Consider the following 20,283-nt stretch of genomic DNA (forward strand, 5'->3'; position numbering starts at 1 on the left):
TGGTGGGTCGTTCTGAGTCCTTCATATCACTAAGAGTATCTGTCTTTTCTATAGCCATTTCCATTCCAAACTATGTTGCTTAGTCAAGGGTCCATTCCATGACTGCATACTCCTGGCCAGAACTAAGGATAGGTCTACACCGCAATTAAAAACCTGCAGCTGGCCCGTGACAGCTGACTTGGGCTAAGGGGCTGTTTAATTGCAGTGTGGATGTTTGGGCTGGGATGGAATCCTAGATCCTTCCAAGCCCACCTATAATGCTAAGAAACCAAACATAATTCCTTTCATCTGCATTTTCCAGTCAAGCCTCCAATCTCTGAGATTCCACTGTGTTTCATTTTGGTTTCAGATCTCCGGGAAAGTCAAACGTGACTGACCAAGCTTGGTCTCAGTACTGTACCACTTGGGTCACACAATGGGCAAGAACTTTAACAGCTGGAAATTGGGGCTGAAGAAAAAAGGAAGTCAGTGACAGAGAAAAATTCAAAGAGTATAGTGCCGTATGTTCCATGATCACATATCATGCGGCTGCGCGGGAGCTGCTAGATTTCCTAGCCTTTGATCACAAAGATAAAGGGATATGGCATTTCTCGGTAGCATCTATGCCACTCGCTACGGGGTTTTTTGCTGTGTTGACGAGTTGTCTCTGGTCCAGATGCTCAGTATAGCTCCACTGAGGATCTGGCCCACTTTGCGTAGTGAGCAATGGAATGGCCTGAAAGGGAATTCTTATCTCACCAGCTGAGGAGCAGTTCCCAAGCTAGGACTGTAAAGTCAGCCTGTGGAAGTCACAGCTGGATGCTCTCTGACCCTGCACATGGGCATGTATAATGTGAGCTAAGATCAGGGTCATCTGATGCAGGGCACAGCTGAGCAGACGTCAAGAGAGAATTCACTTTGAACCCCCAACTCCCACCTATAGTATTAAACTGCTGAGCCGGTGCTTAAGCACTGTAGGTTGGAGAGGGTTTTTCTTTCCCCTTCCTCTGAAGGATCACGCATTGACTTCTGCAAGATACCAGCACAGACAGCTTGTGCCAAATGTTACATTCCTGCACTGGCTACATGGTGTAGTGTTTTCTGAGGGATGCCAGAGGTTAGTAGAAAAGATGAGACCAGTCTCGCAGTCAGAACTCCCTCTCTTTATATCCTTCCCCCTACAAGTCTGGTCCACTCCGGTAACTGGAGGATCAAAAACTCTGCGCTTCCATCTCAGCTCCACACAAGGATGTGGATGGCAAAGGCAGGAGCACGGCAGCGTACAGTCATCTGTAGGGCCCTACCAAATTCATGGCTGTGAAAAATGCGTCACGGATCGTGAAATCTGGCCTCCCCCTGTGAAATCTGGTCTTTTGTGAGCTTTTACCCTATACTATACCGAGTTCACAGGGGGAGACCAGCGTTTCTCAAACTGGGGGTCCTGACCCAAAAAGGAGTCGTGGGGTGGGGGTCGCAAGGTTATTGTAGGGGAGTTGTGGTATAGCCATCCTCACTTCTGCGATGCCTTCAGAGCTGGGCGGCCGGAGAGTGGCAGCTGCTGACTGAGGGCCCAGTTCTGCAGGCAGCAGGGCAGAAGTAAGGGTGGCGATACCGTACCCTGCCATCCTGACTTCTGCGCTGCTGCTGGTGGGGCAATGCCTTCGGAGCCGGGCTCCTGGCCAGCAGCCACCGCTCTCCGGAAGCCCAGCTCTGAAGGTAGTGGCACCCCAAGCAGCAAGAGTGGCAAAACCCGTAACCCCCCTACAATAACCTTGCGACCCCCCCCCACAATCCCTTTTTTGGGTTAGGACCCCTACAGTTGCAACGCTGTGACATTTCAGATTTAAATAGCTGAAACCATGAAATTTACAATTTTTAAATCCTATGGCTGTGAAATTGACCAAAATGGACCGTGAGTTTGGTAGGGCCCTAGTTGTGTTCCATCCTCACTACGGAGATAGCCCCATGTCCGTGTTACCACTGGGGTTCCCCCCTCACCGTGACGTAGGTGTTGCTGAGCTGCGCCCAGCCGTACAGGTCCAGCAGTCGGTAGATGCTGCCAACCTTGCAACGCATGAGCCGCTCCCCTTTCGCTAGGGACAGCGACTCGGTGCTATGGAGGTCGTTGATGGGCGTCACCATGGAAAGACCTGAGGAGAAGCGAAGATCGGTTAGCCGGTTTGAGGGGCTCCTGGCAAGGAGGTGCTTTGGGAAGCAAGGAGGCTTCGAGGCCATTGGATCTGGCCCATCCAATCTCTATCTGTTCCCCTAGATGAGAGGCAGGATACTTCCCCAAGCTCTTCAGTCCATATCTGTTGACTCCCATGGTGGATTCCCTTCCCTGAACCTTCACACCTTACCTCTCAGCCCACGAGGGCCGTGGAAAGATCTGTGGGACTCCCGAACACATCACTGCCAGTCTTAGACTGGGGATGGGGATCGCTGGAGAAAAAACTCAAGGGGAGCACCCTCCCCAGCCCCATTTTTAAATGCAATGGGTTAGGGTTGATTTTATTTGTAGGATCTCCCCTCCCCCACCTTAATCCTCCCCCCCTTTACTCTAACTCTCCTTTTTTTTTTTTTTTTTTACACGTTGCCATTAAAAAAATCAGGGCGGGGAGGAAAAATGGGGAACGAAAGAGCAACATTTTGCTTGATCAGTAACCTGGAAAATTCAAAAAAAACCCCAACCAATTGCTTGCAAAACAGTCCATTTAAAAAAAACCAGACGGTTTTCATCAAAAAGCAGTTGAACAAAAAATTTCAGACAACCCTAATGTTCACCTTTTTTAGGCAATAATGTTCAGGGTATTTTAAAATACCTCTTTTGTTATCACTTATTCAACGCAAGTGTATGAAAACCACTTGGGAGGAAACTTCTCTTTGTTAAAGAGACAGCCACCCATTTCTTTAGTTAAGGGCCAGAAAAGCTCCCACTACAGTTCTCTGGTCTTCCAAGGAGACATCCAGGAAAAACAGGGAATGAGTTGATAATCCTGGAATTTTTAAGGTGAAATATAAAGAGGGGAAACCCTTTAAAACAGAGTCAGCAAAACACAGTCTTCAAGGCCTGTTTTGTGCATTATAAAGAAGCAAAGAGGGGCAGAAACCCAATGTTATTTATCCCCATGCTCGTTGCCATTAAAGCTGACCACTGTATGGGTGTATGTGAAATCAGTGCAACCAGATAATATTTCACTGGAAACCATGAGCGCTTCGAACAACCCCATTCAGAGAAGGGAGAGATATAGCTGAGACTTTCTTGTTAGCCTAGGGGAATTAGGCATCTCAGTCCAACTGACATTCATGAGATGGGCAGCATAGGTGCCTTTGATTGTCTTTCCGAATCCTGCAATGCCTATCCCACCCTGGTTTGGTAACTTGGCAATAAGGCAGGCCTCCCCCCCTCCCAGCCCCTGAGAAGAATTGTCCACCAACATACTGATGGGAGAGGTGGGGAAGACGGAGGGAGCAGTGCTGGCCATGAAATCCGCGATCTGTCGCAGGGCCCAGATGTTGGAGTTGTTCCCTTTCTTCATTTGTTCTTGGATAAGGCTCTCCAGCTCCTCTCTGAAAGACTGAAACAGCATGGCAGACAGTGAATCGTCAGCGATTTCACAGATCGGCGCCCACGCTGCCTTACAGCCACGCCGTGAACTTTACAGAGCCAGCATCTTCCTGACAAAGCCGGCAGCGCTCCTTGCCAAGGCAAGGCGCTTCACGGGAAACAGGCTCCCCGGCATCACACATTAAACACGGTTGGCACTCACAGCCCTGCTGGTACAGGGGAACGAGCAACACCTAAAGGAGGACACTGGGCATCAGTTGCTCTCTCTATGCTCCGTCCTTTAAGCACAGAGCCTGCGCCAGTGACCACTCCAAGAGGAGAACGCTTCATGCTTGCAGAACGAGCTTTTAATAACTGGGGGTGGGGGGAGAAGTCTCAATTTTTGGATGTCCAACTTTAAGACACCTAGGGCCAGATTTTAGAAGAGCTCCCGGCCACATTTTCAAGGGCTCATCACCCAAAACCGGGGCCAGATTTTAGAAGTGCTCAGCACCCAACGTGCTGAAAGGTTTTAAGAATCTGGCCACTCATTTTGGCGGCTCCGTGGGTCTGCTCTGCAGAGGTGCTGAGCACCCACAGCTCCTAGTGACTTCAGCTGGTTTCTAGAGCTGGGCTTTCCAAACAAATAAATAGAGGCACCTGTAACAAAGAGCCCGCTAGTGGAGAAGCTAGGTCTTAGGATACAGAGACAGAACGGGGGATAAAAACCCCTGACTCCCACTCCCTCGCTTTGGCCATTTGCCAGGCACTCTCTACGCACTGGGCTCTGTAGGATCATGGTGACTCGCTTCTTCTGCTCCATCATGTTGAAGTCCTGCCGGAGATCGGCCGCCATGTTCCGGATGCGCAGATATTCCGGGTCATCTTCGGAGAACCGATCGAAGTAACGCTGCCCGTGGGGGGGCGGGGAGGAGACCGGGGGGGAAGAGACCGCCTCTGGGGTGGTTTCGTTGCTCATCTTCAGGGCTGTCTAGAGTTTACTTCTTGGTACCTGTGCGGAGAGATGGAAGGGTCAAGAGCCGCCAGCAGGACTGGATGTGGGTTTTTTTGCACTTCTGACAGCAACATAAAAACACATTCTGGATGTTGCCTGGGGGGATAGTGGATGATGTACAACTCAGTTAACAATAACGGGAGGCAGGGGGTTGGGGTGGGTGCATGGCATGTATCCCTTATATTGATAGCATAGGGTAGCCAACTTGGTAATATTTAAAAAACTTAATTTGCATCTGTACATTTTCACTCCATGCATCTGAAGAAGTGGGTTTTTTTACCCATGAAAGCTTATGGCCAAATAAATCTGTTAGTCTTTAAGGTGCCACCGGACTCCTTGTTATTTAAAAAATGGGCACTCTAGCAGGACTGCTGGGACCTCCCCTTCCCCATCCCTTTCCCCGAGGACCTGCCCTGCCCTCTCCTCTTCCCCCCCGCATCGCTCTCTGCTTTTCCCCCTCTCCCCTCCTCCCTGTGTGGATCGGGAGGGACTCGCCTGCACAGCCGGGGCTGGGAGCTGCAGCCACCTGATGCAGGTAGGAGGTGCCCTTGGCTGAGCAGGGGCTGGCGCGGGTGATAACTGGACTTTGGGTGTCCAGTCAGTAGATCTGACCGGACACCATCAGCTCCCCTTTTCGACCAGACTTTGTGGTGGAAAACCGGACACCTGGCCATCCTAGGATAACATACCCTATGGTTTCTCTAATATTGAATACTAGAGTTTCATATTATCTGAGTTATTCAAACCAGCCACAAAGAGGAAGGTGGCTGGGAGACCTGGATGCAATTCCCTGCCCTGCTATACTTGGGCAAGTCACTAGCCCGTCTGTGACGCAATGGCACCTCCGTCCCGTCCTGCGGCGCCCCCTGCAGTCCCATTCCTGCTCCCCGATGCACATCCGTCCCGTCCTGCGGCGCCCCCTGCAGTCCCATTCCTGCTCCCCGATGCACCTCCGTCCCTCCTGCGGCACCCCCTGCAGTCCCATTCCTGCTCCCCAATGCACCTCCGTCCCGTCCTACGGCGCCCCCTGCAGTCCCATTCCTGCTCCCCGATGCTCCTCCGTCCCATCCTGTAGCGCCCCCTGCAGTCCCATGCCTGCTCCCCGATGCACCTCCGTCCCGTCCTGCGGCGCCCCCTGCAGTCCCATTCCTGCTCCCCGATGCACCTCCATCCCTCTTGCGGCGCCCCCTGCAGTCCCATGCCTGCTCCCCGATGCACCTCCGTCCCGTCCTGCGGCGCCCCCTGCAGTCCCATGCCTGCTCCCCGATGCACCTCCGTCCCGTCCTGCGGCGCCCCCTGCAGTCCCATGCCTGCTCCCCGATGCACCTCCGTCCCGTCCTGCGGCGCCCCCTGCAGTCCCATTCCTGCTCCCCGATGCACCTCCGTCCCGTCCTGCGGCGCCCCCTGCAGTCCCATTCCTGCTCCCCGATGCACCTCCGTCCCGTCCTGCGGCGCCCCCTGCAGTCCCATTCCTGCTCCCCGATGCACCTCCGTCCCGTCCTGCGGCGCCCCCTGCAGTCCCATTCCTGCTCCCCGATGCACCTCCGTCCCGTCCTGCGGCGCCCCCTGCAGTCCCATGCCTGCTCCCCGATGCACCTCCGTCCCGTCCTGCGGCGCCCCCTGCAGTCCCATGCCTGCTCCCCGATGCACCTCCGTCCATCCTGCGGCACACCCAGCTGCTCCACTTCTGAGCCTTTCAAACAGAAATGGGCTCCCCTATCCTTCCACGCAGCGGTTCTGTGATGAAGACAGACGTGGACGAAGATGAGATGCCACCAAACTCAATTCCCTTGTGATCTAAACCAGCACTTAAACCTACGCCTCCAGAAGCAAAACCTTAATGCCCTCATGTGCTGAACTGCCTTTATGCCCTCAAATTGGTACCGTTTCCCCGCGTCCTCCAGGTGTGCTCGGGAATCAGCTAGTAAGGACCAATTCCGAACCCCGGAGCAGCAGGCCGGGATTAAGGCCGGGATTTTAGAGTTCGCGCTCAGAGCGCAGAGTCCCCTTTCGGCTTCCTGATCATTTTCAGGCCTGTGAGTTTAACAAGTGCCAGGACACGGCCTGCACAGAGTGCCCCCTCCTCGGCCAGGCTCCTAGGAGAGGACTTTCTGCAGCATCCTTGGCCTCAGCGCTCGGAACGGAGCCAAGCTGGGGCCACGGCAATAAGATTCGCTGTGGGCATCTCGCCCAGGGAACAGGGCAGTGTCTTCGCAGCCAGCCGTGGCTCTGCGTCAGAGAGACCCATTTCCGTGCTTTGCTCTTGGCGCTGGTGTTGATCTGGTTTCCGCAGCACCTGTGGGGGGTGTTATGCAGGCATTGCTGAGGGCGATAACCCTGACCGGGGGGGGGTGGGAGGGGGAGCGCTGGTCCCATCAGGGGCTGGATGCACAGAACATCTCTCAGCTACAATCCAGAGGGAGAGAAAGGAAGACATGCATCAGCACCTTAACTCTTTGGAGCCTGGGGGCTGGGAGACTTGGACGCTTCCTTCCAAGAACCAGTCTTTTAAGGTTTCAGAGTAACAGCCGTGTTAGTCTGTATTCGCAAAAAGAAAAGGAGTACTTGTGGCACCTTAGAGACTAACCAATTTATTTGAGCATGAGCTTTCATGAGCTACAGCTCACTTCATCGGATGTATACTGTGAAAACTGCAGAAGACATTATATACACAGTCTTTTCAGGGTTAATCTTTCCTCTTCTCAGCTAGGGAAGCAGCTCACATTGCTGAGTACAGAGGGCTAAGTCTGTCCAGCACCTACACCCCTTGGGGGCAGACCTTTGAGATGGCAATGGTGATTAGCCCCTAGAGGGCACACAGGAAGCTTGCGCCTAGCAGCGAGGCCATGGCCGAGCCACTGCCGGCCGCATTCAGCCAGGGCGCGATCTGCTCTTTGCAAGCCGCCAGCAAGCTGGAACCGTGCAGTCTGCACACAGCAAGGCAGGCTTTATAGCATGGAGAAGGAGGCACGCAGCGCCGGAGACTTAAACCTGCACCTGCCCTCCAGGGAGGGCCTTTCACAGGAGCTCAATGAGACTGAAGAGCATTCATCTTGCAAGGGGCGGGGGGGCGTCGCAGGGCTGTGTGCCTTAGCTCAGTGCTACCGGGTGTTTAACTATGGGGGGACCGGTTCATTGCAGCAATCGTGACGCCTGCAGGCTTCTAGCCAGTGCAATGTTAACAGAGACTGCAGAGAACGGTGGGAACAGGGAATGCCCCCAGTGAAGTCAGGGATCGCATTCTGCTCCCAAACTACATTCTAGAGCCAGGGATATGCATGGCCCAGGCTAGAGTGACATTATACTGCGGGATTTGCCTCAGACGTCGCTGAGACACAAACTATAGGGAAAAAAGGGGTCAGAGGGTTTCGATTCAGATCCAAAGTTCTGCTTCAAAGCAAAGCTTTTGGTGCTGCTTGGAAGAGCAAAGCCTCATGTCGGCCCCTAAACGGATCCCCGAGATGTTGACGACTTCTCCCGAGGGGGCTGGAGCTGTTCTCAGAGAAAATCCAGCTTACTGAAGTGTTTTGTTGCCACCGGGCTCCGCTCCCCTGGTGCTGACGGCTGAGCTTGTCCCACTGCCTGCCCGCCCCCTCCGCCGGGCGCAGACTTTGCAGCTAGAAAGAGAATGAGAAACGGACAGCGAGAGAAACCGGGCAGGTTGCGGAAGACCCATCTGGACCCCTGACTACTCCCTCCCTAGCACAACTGCGGGGGCAACACGTGCCTGCCTGTCCTGAACGAAGCACGAGCCGTGATCGACACTGCCAGCCTCAGCTGCGCCCCGGCCCTTCAGGTGAGCTCTCAGAGACGGATCCACTGCCACTGAAACAATACACAGGTCGCCCTGCATTAACAGGCTAGACTAAAGCCAGGCCGCACAGGCCGGACGGGCACACAGCACCCCCACGGCTCGGGGCAACGCACGGCGGATGGAAAATGTGATGCTGGCAGACCCTTTCGGAGCTCTCACGGCATTTCGTCACTGCCTGGACAAGGGGAGGATGCAGAGCTGAGAGAGGGCGGCGCAAACTTCCTCCCTTCCCCGAGGAGAGAGCAGTCTGATTTCCCCCGGCCCTCGCAGAATGCATCAGGGAAGGATCTGTGCACCTGAGCAATCTGCCCCCGTGGGCTCGTACCATCCGCCAAGGAGGCACCCAGCTCGGGCGGAACGCTGGAGCCAGAGTGGCTTGCTGGAGCCACGCCGGAAAGCCCACATGTGCTGGCAGCTCGCCTGCGTGGGCGAGAAGCGAGGCTGTTCCCTGCCTGCAGCCTATCTGCCACAGCACAGCTCTCTCTGCTGCTGACATTTCTGCCTCTGCCAGTGCCTGGCTTTGCTGCGTGCACATCGGTTTCCTCCAAGCGGATGCTGCTGAGGCTATGGCAGCAGCCGTTCACATTTACAGAGCTCGAAAGACTATATAGGGTCCTTTCATTCCCCATGCAAATGCGGCCACTTCTGGGGTGGAGTAAGGCAGCGCATAGCCATGCTACACAACAGGTTAGGACAGGAGGCGAAGAAGACTGTCATAAGCAACTGCATCTTTGTAAGGTGATCAGATTGGCAGGAAGTCATTACCGGGCTCCGCTTATGATTATTTAAGATTTGAATTGCTGTAGCGCCCAGAGGCCAGTCACAGAGCAGGATCCCCGTGTGCCAGGCGCTGTACAAACCCGGCACAAAAAGACAGTCCCTGCCCCACAGAGATGGCAATCTCAGGATGAGAACAGAGGGATACAGACAGATGGGGAAGTGCCAAGAAACAAGGCTCCGAAGTGGCTGCACAATACAAATAACTACAGAACACTGAGGCAGACCTTCCTGCTCTTATGATGAATGCCAGGGGATGTTTAATGATCCCCAGAGATCATGATGTCCAGCAACGCAGTGCCTGCTTCCGTACATCCCTTTATGGGGGAGCTGAAGGGCAACTGATTCCAGACCGACTAGGGTAAGGAGTTCAGGTGTGTAGTTAATTAACAGGACAGTGCAGGCTGGGAGCTGGGAGGCTGAGAATATCCCTACTTTGTGAAGTTCTCTATGGACTTACCATACCCAGTGCGACTGCCATGCCTGTTTGGGGGACGCGGCCTCTGCCGCTCACCCTGCACCCTCAGCAAGGCGCTCAGATACCAAGGTGACGGGCACAGTACAAGAACCTGAATAGAACAGAAGACTGACTCCATGGGAGGAGAGCCACCTACTCTGCTCTCCCTTAGGAATCCTGGCCTTCTCCTTGGTGCGTTCCCCTCCATGGGCTAACCCACCTGCACCCTGCTTCGCTGACATGCACGCAAAGCAGTAGATTTGTGAGCCTGTTCGGCTGGTGCTGCTGCTATATCTTAGTGGTTTGAGCATTGGTCTGCTAAACCCAGGGTTGTGAGTTCAATCCCTGAGGGGGCCATTTAGGGATTTGGAGCAAAAAAAAATTGGGGATTGGTCCTGCTTTGAGCAGGGGGTTGGACTAGATGATCTCCTGAGGTCCCTTCCAACTCTGATATTCTATGATTGGATATCAGAGACTGGTGTAAATCAGTACAGCTCCAGGGAAGTCAGTGGGGCTATGGCCTTTCACAACAGCTAAGGAGCCAGGCCAAGGATTTCAGATATTGGCACGATGCATTATTTTGATACTCGCAATAAAATGCCCATTCTGCTTTCGCCAAACTCCTCCTTTTTAACCGTCCCTTGATCACCTGCGCCAGGAAACGTCTTGTCTTCCAAGCACTTTTTGGTGGCTGTTTTGTTCCGATCTGTTTTCCCCTGCTTCGGAGACGCTTGCAGTCTGTGCGCCTTCCCTGTCTTTTGAAGCTCTCTCCAGCCGCAATGGGGAATGCTGGGGATTACCAGGCTACGAAGGATTTGAACTCTGATCATTTCTTCCCCATGTTTCTCTGCTTCTTTTGCGAAAGTAAAACAGCTCTCTGGTTTCCATGGTGAAAGCTGCTCCAGAAATATATGTTGCAGGGATCAACCCTTCGTTTAGAGGACTAAAACGGCTCGAGAAGCCTTAGTCACATCTAGTTGCTAGGATGAGATTCCTGCATACAAAGAAGTAGCCAAAAAAAGCTGGAGGGCGGGGGCGGGGGGAAACGTGCAAGAAAAAAAAATGTTGTTTTTTCCCCCTTCTCTGCCAAATTTTTCATGATGTCCTCTGGGGAAAGCTCTCACACAGTCTAGTCAAATATATGCTGCACATCTTTCTGCACATTACGGTCACAACCCAGGGTCTGTCTTTGCCGGCTGGGCTCGAGGTCCAGGCCGTAAATCAAAGTGCCGCCCGAGGAATGTTTCCCCACCTTTTTGCTTCCGCTGCTGCACACATGAGCCTCTGATTCTCCCCAGCTCTTCTCAGCGTTGGTTACAGTTTTTTCCTCCCCCCCATCGGCTGTGAAAGAGCAAACCACAGGCCCGTGTTTTCAGAAGCGGATCAAGACACTGGTCTGCGTTTGCATGCACGGAGGCGACTCCTGACCCCCTCTGCTCCTGCATCGCCTCCCACAAAAGCATCGGAAGTGGTGTGGTCCTGATGTTCAACAGGGGTGGGTAGGAACTCAGGGAGCCTTTTGCAGAGGCTTGCTGCTCCACGAAGCCCAGCTCACAGCTCTGCATCCCTCACCGGCCTTGAGGGAGGAGCTGGGACAGGAGAGGTTGACCAACTGCTATGTGGATCCTCCAGCTATTGACACAACATAAGCTGCTCCCCAAAGGGCACGGGCGGAATGACTGGGGGCTATTACAGTACCCTTGAGCTGGTGGGTAGAGTTATTCCTCCCCCCTCTCCAGAGAGCCCCACCCTGTAGTGAGCCTGGCTACTGCAGCTTGGCAGAGAGCCTGGCCCCAGGACCTGGCCCATGTGTATGTGACTCATTCAAAGCACACTTGTTACTGCAGAATTAGGGGACGTTCAGAGAAGGACAACAAGAACGGTATGGGGCATGGCAACCATTATGAAGAGAGATTGAAAACAATGGGATTGTTTCCCTTAGAAAGGAGACTAATGAGAGGGGACATGATAGAGATACATAAAATAAAGAGTAGTTTAGAGAAGGGAGAGGGGAAACTACTGTTATCCCCGGTTTCAGAGTAGCAGCCGTGTTAGTCTGTATCCGCAAAAAGAAAAGGAGGACTTGTGGCACCTTAGAGATGAACAAATTTATCTGAGCATGAGCTTTCGTGAGCTACAGCTCACTTCATCGGATGTATCAAATGCATCCAGTGAAGTGAGCTGTAGCTCACGAAAGCTCATGCTCAAATAAATTTGTTAGTCTCTAAGGTGCCACAAGTCCTCCTTTTCTTTTTACTGTTATCCCCGTCTCCTAACACAACAGGAAAAGCCTATTCAATAAGAACATAATGTAAGAACATTCATACTGGGTCAGACCAAGGGTCCATCTAGCCCAGCATCCGGTCTTCCGACAGTGGCCAACGCCAGGTGCCCCAGAGGGAATGAACAGAACAGGTCATCATCAATGAGTTCAAAGAGGTGGGGAGGGGCAAATGTACCAGGGCTCCAAGATCAGGGCCCCCCCTCCCAAACATCCATGGAAACAAAGTGATACGAACGGGTGTAGGGCCTCAACCCCCAAATTTCTCCTGATGGGCCTGGAGGTAGCAAATTCAAAACGGATACAACGGAAACTTGTTCCCACACAACCTGTAACTAGCCTGTGGAACTCACTACCACATGCACTCATGGAGACCACGAGCTCGGCAAGCCTGAGGAAGGGAGTACACGTTTATACGGATAGCAAGGCTATCCAGAATTCTAATGGCTCGAGGCTGGCTTACGTCCGGAAGCATAAGGTTTACTAAGCTGCCAAAAACTTGTCAGCATCAATGGTCAGAGAAGGATGAGACCCAATGTATGTGGGTGGACAGATTATCCCACTTCTGCTACTGCGGGGTTCTGACACCTTCCTCTAAAGCCCCAGCATATTGGATTGGATGGACCACGGATCTGATCCAGCTTGAAGCCGTATCTTATCCATCCTAGAAACAAGCTGTGGTTGGATCATTTCCTGACCAATCATATTTGCCGCACTGGATTAGGGTAAAGCAACCTCATGCATCAGGGTGTCAGCGGATCACAACCGGGGTCAGGAAGGCTCCATGGCGGAGCCTGATGGTCCTTCCCTAATGCGTAGGGCATTGCCCGAGGCGTGCTACACGCTGGCACCCTATCGCTGCAGCATGAGGACACAGGTGGCAGGATATGGAGGAGCGCGGGGAGCACTGCAGCCTCTCCTTTTAGTTTGCACCCCAGCAAGTACTTTCTATTCACCGAGCAAGGGAAACGCAAGGCTGGGCTAGCACTGGGTACATCCTACAGACTCCTGACCAACTATGTGCCCACGACCCTCCTCTCCAAAAAGCCACAGTCTCCAAGGTCCTGATTTTGGGGAGGTCAGTCTCCCCCTTTCTCTAAGTCTTTCCCCCAGCTTCTGCAGAACGGAGTCGTTTCCCTTCGCCTCCGCTCCGGTGAAAGGAGCATCAGACCTGTTGCCTAGTTACCCAGGGTCTTAAGGTACCGCAGCACCACGGTGCAGCTGCCTGCTGCCTAAATACAGACATCCAGGGTGATAAAGCCGGCTGGATGCTGCTGGACTCTTTATGCCTCGCAAGCCAAGTGGATGGCTGTGCACAGACTGATTGGAAAGACGAGGCTAATCAGGAAAGCAGGCTGGGGTGGGGCCATTGCTTAGAGCACAGAGCAAGCACACTGAGTGGCTTTGCAGCACCAAACTAGCCCACTGCCGTCTGCCGGTGGCAGACTCTGTGCTGCGGCTCACCGGCGAGCAAGGAGCGTGCCTGGGTAGCACTGTGAAATGCTCCCACCATTGCAGCCCCAAATGCGACACGGCCCGAGTCACTGGCTGTGCACGGCTTTGCAGGCTGCACCGCTGAGAGGCGATGCCCTCTTTGCACCCGGAGGTCCTGCAGCCCGATTTAAGAAGCGGATGGAGCACTCAGGGGCCAGTAATAATCAGAGATGGTTAAATCTGCACTCTGAGCTGAATCGAACCTTCTAGGGTGGTGGGGGGCATCTGGGTTCCATGTTCTGGTTCAGCCCATTGTACAGCTTTTAGATCCAAACTTCCTCAGCGTTTCCCAGTGTTGCCACCTTTTGTGACTGATCATTGAGACTCACGGTATTTGGTGCTCTAAGTCGCAGTTCCTGGAAGCATGTGATTAAAAAAATAAAAGAGCTCTGAAATTCTCACTTAAAGTTTCTAGACTTTGTGATTGCAGAGAAAGATAAACCCCACAGGCTCAAAACCCAGGAAGCGAACTGAAAATAATATGATTTTTAAAAATAGTAAATTTGAGAAGTGGGGATGTTAAATCCATGAACTTTAGGGGCCTATGGTGAATTGCTTAAAGCAGGGGAGGAGGGGAGTGTTTGGCAATACTGGCTTTGGAAGGAAGGCTTGCATCAGAGTTCTTACAGGGGCCAATTTCTATTAACATCTGCACTTTCGTTGGCTAAGGTAAGGATACTTGAAATCTCATGCTTCAGGGCTTAAACAATGCTCAGGAATGAACTCGCTCCTCTCCTTCCACCCCCTGTACAGAACTGCACCATGGTGATTGCTGAAGGTTTTCCCTGCCCACTGAGAAACGTGAGACAGGGGCATTCTGCCCTTAGCAGTGATCCAGCTAGATTGGCCGGTGGTGCAATCTGGAATGGCATAGGTAATGGTCTTGCTTGAAAAAGCCCTCCCACCTCAGCACACAATAAGACACTCCGATGCTACAGAGATATATACATAGACTAGGGTGACCAGATAGCAAATGTGAAAAATCGGGACAGAGGGTGGGGGGTAATATGTGCCTATATTCGAAAAAGTCCCAAATATCGGGACTGTCCCTATAAAATCTGGACATGTGGTCACCCCAACATAGACAGACAAACTGAGCGCTCGAGGAGAAGGGAGTTGGGATTAATGTTCAAAAATTCATTTTCTACCTTGACAAACAAGCAGGTTAAAATTATGAACTGCACAAAGTCTCCGCTGGCCATTAGCAGTTCATACCCATATGAACCGGGTGCATTGGCTTTCACTCAGTTGATCTATGCAACGTGTGCCAGCAGCGCAAGGAGGAGATGAAGGATCACAGCATTAGAGAAGAAGGGATGGGGGTGCATTTCTTCCACCATACAACCTTGATCCCTGCTTGAAAGGAATCCTCCTCAAATGCCACAGGATTCGGCCACATGCAGAGAAGGCCCCTAAGCTAGCATGGAAGGGCCCATGTACACTGCAATGTAAACCCAGGGTGGATAGAACGCAAGTTAGCAGACTCTGGGTTTGTTAACCTAAGGCTTCAGCATCTACACTAAATTGTAATCCCAGGTTAGGATTTGTTGAACCCTGGGTCCCAGCCTACGCTGCATTATGCAGGCCTGGGTCCAACCACCCACATCCCAGACTTCCTAGCACCCTCCCCAAATGTGACCGCTCTAGCCGTTTGTTCATGGAGCAGCGAACACTCCGGGACCGCCCACCAAACTTGACTGTCCAGAGGACAAAGAAAATCGGCCTGTGGGATTGTGGGATACTTTTGGTGGATTCCCAGAGCGTAAATCCAGTGGGGCTGCATCTACACTGCAAAGCAACAGGGTTTGAGCCCTGGGTCCTGGCTTGACTCAGGTTTGTATCCTTCAACCCCCGTGGGGTCCCGGGACCGTGGGTCCAAGGCCTGGGTTAGCCTGATTTGTATGTGGACAGAAAGGGGGTTAGGCTTGAGCCTGAGTTCGAACCCTGGGCTTACACTGCAGTGTAGACATACCCTGTATGACAAAATAAATACAGACCCAATTCTCCACCTGGATGCAGAGGAGCAAAGGCACTGAAGTCAATTGGCTTGTTCCAGTGTACGTAAGAAGAGAACGCAGCCCAAGTATTTAGCAAGAGCCACGTTCTAGTACAGTGCGGTACGGATTAGTGTAGCCAAGGGCCTGGCAGTGTTTCTCGTGCATCTGGATGGGACACAGATTCACTGCCTGGGAGTGCAAATGCCAACCCCCTTTGTCTGTGCAGGGTAGTGAACTGGGCCCATCAGATATAAATACAGGCCAAAGGCCCATGCGTCTCCAAGTGATGCAAGGAGAGCGTGGGGCCTCAACACCTGCACATAGCTGCCCCTTAGCTCAAGCGGGAGAGACTCGGGGTGTCCCCCTGCTCACAGCCCAATCAGGACCACGCATCTTGTGTCACACTCACTGCATGGCATCTTTGATCATTTCAACCCTAGTGTCTTTGCGTAGGTCCCCTGGGACCCACCGGTGTATGCCCTCCCCGACCTGCAGGCCAGCTTGGCCTCTGGCAAGCTCCTGTTCCATCCCGGCATTTCCCAGACATGAGCTGTGTGAAGCTGCCCTTTGGGATTAGCAGCTCGCTCTGGAGTTCTGCTTGATGCGTGTCCCGGAGCGCGTGGGCTCAAGATGAAAAGCAGCCACCCGATGTGCTTTCAGAAACAGAAACAAAGGGGATATTTTTTGAAGCAGGGTCAATTTTACCCACAATTTGTATTTTCCTGCACAGGCATTGCCAATGCACTAGACTATCAGCCCCGGCATTAGCCTCTCACATGCTGGGTTTGCAACACGTGCGGTCACATTAAGACAAACATCAGTTTCCCAGAGACAACGGAGAGGCAAATCTCAACCCCCTGAGAAAGCCAGGGCTGTGAGGAACCCCCACTTCCCCTCCTTGCCCCCAGGGCCATCAGAGCCCCCACTTCCCCTCCCCCCACAGGGCCATCAGAGACCCTACTTCCCCTCCCCCCACAGGGCCATCGGAGCCCCCACTTCCCCTCCTCGCCCCCAGGGCACCCAGCCGGTGCACAAAGCAACTGTGTCCACCCGTTGCTCGCTGCCTTCCAATGGACCCGCTAGTTCAAGACAGGTAGGATCTACGCCAGCACAGAGATGTACTATACCTGATCCAGTCAAAGGAGGAGGTGTAAGGAACCCCTTATAGCAGACATGCTCACTACGGCCTGCAAATCAAGCCCTGTGTTTCAGGCAGTGGGGAGCTACATTGGGGGAACTGCTGCTCTGATCAGATAAATAGCAGACTGATCTCTACCCATCTTTGGGAATGTACCTTGGGAGAGATCCCCTGGAGTCTTCTGACGCAAAACCCTAAGTCTTAGGAATTCAGTCATCTGCCACGCACGGGCAGCTAGCACCTAAGCTGAAGAGGTGCTAAGTGCATCCCCAGGGTGCTGAGCTCATTGGCACCTTTCCAGACTGGCTCAGCAGCTCACAGGATCAGGTACCTGGGTGGCACATTGCAGTACGGCAACCTCACTCATCTGCTGCCTGTTTAAAATATGCTTTCGGTTCATGCTTGTCTGTCGTATTGACATACGCACCAAAAGCTAACCACCAGGCTCCAAAGCTAGGACATTGCTGGCTACCTGAGGCCATAAAAAACACCACAGTGGCTAATGCAACTGTCAATATAAAGGTATTTTCATTATATTCCTGATACAATGCTCTTAAACGGGGGGACAGGGGCAGGCAGCTCCCCAGCAAGTGTTAATCACATGGAAGAATCCCAAGGAATATTTTTTTGCTGAGCCTTGACAGATAGGGCTGCATAATCCATTGACTTTACTAGGGACTGAGCAGATAAACTGTGCTGAAGACACTTGGAAGAGTCATGGAGAGTGGGGGATTCTAAGGACTCATTCTCCCCCCTTGACATCTGTGTGAAGTGGGGGCAAAACATTATAGTAGCCTTCAACTACCTGAAAGGGGGGTCCCCAAAGGGGTTGGAGCTCAGCTGTTCTCAGTGGTGGCAGATTGACAGAACAAGGAGCAATGGTCTCAAATTGCAGTAGGGGAGGTCTAGGTTCATAGAATCCTAGAATATCAGGGTTGGAAGGGACCTCAGGAGGTCATCTAGTCCCACCCCCTGCTCAAAGCAGGACCAATCCCCAACTAAATCATCCCAGCCAGGGCTTTGTCAAGCCGGGCCTTAAAAACTTCTAAGGAAGGAGATTCCACCACCTCCCTAGGTAACGCATTCCAGTGTTTCACCACCCTCCTAGTGAAAAAGTTTTTCCTAATATCCAACCTAAACCTCCCCCACTGCAAGGTTGGATATTAGGAAACACTGTTTCACTAGGAGGGCGGTGAAGCACTGGAATGGGTTACCTAGGGAGGTGGTGAAATCTCCATCCTTAGAGGTATTTAAGGTCAGGCTTGACAAAGCCCTGGCTGGGATGATTTAGTTGGGGTTGGTCCTGCTTTGAGCAGGGGGTTGGACTAGATGACCTCCTGAGGTCTCTTCTAACCCTAATCTTCTATGATTCCCCAATCAGAATTGTAATGTGGAGAGAAGAGACAGAGGTGCCGGGCAGAGGAAAACTAGGTCCAACCTTTCTAAGCCATCTGGCTCTGAGGCAGGGGGCTCTTTACTTGTTCTGATCCAAACCCATAAACTTTGTGATGCTCCATCCTAACCTCAAGCAGGACAGGTTGGACACGGGAGGGGACTCAAGGTTCAAAAGTCAGATGTTTGCTGAAATAGATGTTCAAAACTTGCATTAGTGATAGCAGTATGCAAACACTGAGTTCATTTAATTGCATTAATTCTTCTTCTCTGCAGGGCGGGAAGGAAGCCACTGCATTGTTAGCTGCACATTGAGCTATTTCCAGTGTCTCAATTAGAGATGACCCCTGGATCTTAAACCTGCCCCCCCACCTCTTCTTTTTTCCCCTCCCCAAGAAGCTGGAAGGAATCAGCTGTGATCTAGATAGGCCTGAATCAGAACTCCCAACTCTGAACAGATTCTGAGCTGATTTTGGATCTGAATTTCCAGGCTCAAAGCTCCTTTGTGGCAGATCCAGTTCTGCAGCGTGCTGGGCACACTCAGCCTCTTCTAATTTCAACGGGAGCTGGGGGTCACTCAGCCCCCTCCGAGGCTCGCTATCTCGCAGGATCAAATCCAAGAACCCACTGGCTGCAGGAACGTTGCCCCACACAGCAGAGGGTTAAACACGTTGCTTGGTTCTATCATAAGACTTCTGAAAGGTCCCTATTAAGGCTGAAAGAGACTGAACACAGAACGTGAGACTCCAGCTGAGTTTAAGCAGGTTACAAACACGCTGACTACACACAGGCCTGTGAAGTAAGGACAGTCCTTTCATCTCAGAGGGTCTCAGAATTCGTTAGAAACACTAACTAAGCTCCCAACAAGAGGTCGTTAATACGCAGCAACACTCGCTATCCTGGCTGTGAAGCAGATCTAATCACTGGTTTTCTTTTCAGCAAGTAGCAATGCTGTGACCGTGTCTTTTAAGTCTTGGATTGTTTGCCCTTTGTCAGCAAGCCAACAGCCCGGCAGCATAGGGGGTTAACAGTCCCATCAGTAAAGCACGTTATAGTTACATAGCGCATTTTTTAAATGGAAGGCAAACAGCAGCGGCATACATTGCTTACCCGCCAGCCTCCCCCTGTTCTTAAGACACCGGAGCATAATGTTCTGGCCATGCCAGAGCTTCCAATGCTTCTGTCCCTTAGAAAGCACTTGGTTAAGAGCCACCCAGGAACTGTCACACGCTACAGAGCAAGCCACACTGCCAGACCCAAACATTTTTCAGCATTCATGGCCAAGTCTCAGGCGAACCCCCCACCCCCAAACTGTCATTAACCAAGAACTGTGACCCAGCAAGTCACTCGGCTCTTAGAGAGAAGTTTGCAATAAACACAATCTGTTTGTCCTACATAGCGTAGCCTTTCAGTGTGCCAACACCATACAAAAGGATAGAGGAACGCATTAATTGATCTAAGCTGGGATGGTCCAAATGGGAGTTACAGGTGCTTTTCACTAGGGCTGTCGATTAATCGCAGTTAACTCACACCATTAAACTCAAAAAATTAATCCCAATTAATCGCACTGTTAACCAATAGAATATACCAATTGAAATGTATTAAATATTTTGGATGTTTTTCTACATTTTTATATATATTGTATTCTATGTTGTAATTGAAATCAAAGTGTATATTACTCTTGATTACAAATATTTGCACTGTGAAAGATAAACAAAAGAAATAGTATTCAATTCAATTCACCTCCTACCCCTCCTCTGCGTGGTGAAAGTGCAACTTACAAATGTAGGCTTTTGTTTGGTACATAACTGCACTCAAAACCAAAACAATGTAAAACTTCAGAGCCTACAAGTCCACTCAGTCCGACTTCTTGTTCGGCCAATTGCTCAAGCAAACAAGTTTGTTTACATTTGCAGGAGATAATGCTGCCCACATCTTGTTTACAATGTCAACAGAAAGCGAGAACAGGCATTTGCAGGGCACATTTGTAGCCGGCATTGCAAGTTATTTACATACCAGATATGCTAAACATTCGTATGCCCCTTCATGCTTTGGCCACCGTTCCAGAGGACATGCTTCCATGCTCATGACGCTGGTTAAAAAAATAATGCATTAATTACATTTGTGACTGAACTCCTTGGGGGAGAATTGTATGTCCCCTGCTCTGTTTTACCCGCATTCTGCCATATATTTCATGTTTATAGCAGTCTCAAATGATGACCCAGCACATGTTGTTCATTTTAAGAACACTTTCACTGCGGATTAGACAAAACACAAAGAAGGTACCAATGTGAGATTTCAAAAGATAGCTAGAGCACTCGACCCAAGGTTTAAGTATCCGAAGTGCCTTCCAAAATCTGAGAGGGACGAGGTGTGGAGCGTGCTTTCAAAA

General features: G+C 51.7%; 1 protein-coding gene across 1 annotated transcript in view; it reads right to left on the reverse strand.

Moving 5' to 3' along the window:
* The window catches only part of ADD2 (adducin 2), a 91,895-nt gene that overhangs the window by 24,184 nt on the left and 47,428 nt on the right, over positions 1–20,283 (reverse strand). The window contains exons 2-4 of the mRNA XM_074940201.1: positions 4,308–4,538; positions 3,422–3,557; positions 1,978–2,129 (exon numbers count right to left, since the gene is read on the reverse strand). Of these exons, the coding sequence (XP_074796302.1) occupies positions 1,978–2,129; positions 3,422–3,557; positions 4,308–4,505 (486 nt within the window). The 5' untranslated portion in view covers positions 4,506–4,538. The remainder of the gene's footprint in view (positions 1–1,977; positions 2,130–3,421; positions 3,558–4,307; positions 4,539–20,283) is intronic.

Source organism: Natator depressus, chromosome 26, assembly GCF_965152275.1.
Source record: "Natator depressus isolate rNatDep1 chromosome 26, rNatDep2.hap1, whole genome shotgun sequence".
NCBI lineage: Eukaryota > Metazoa > Chordata > Testudines > Cheloniidae > Natator > Natator depressus.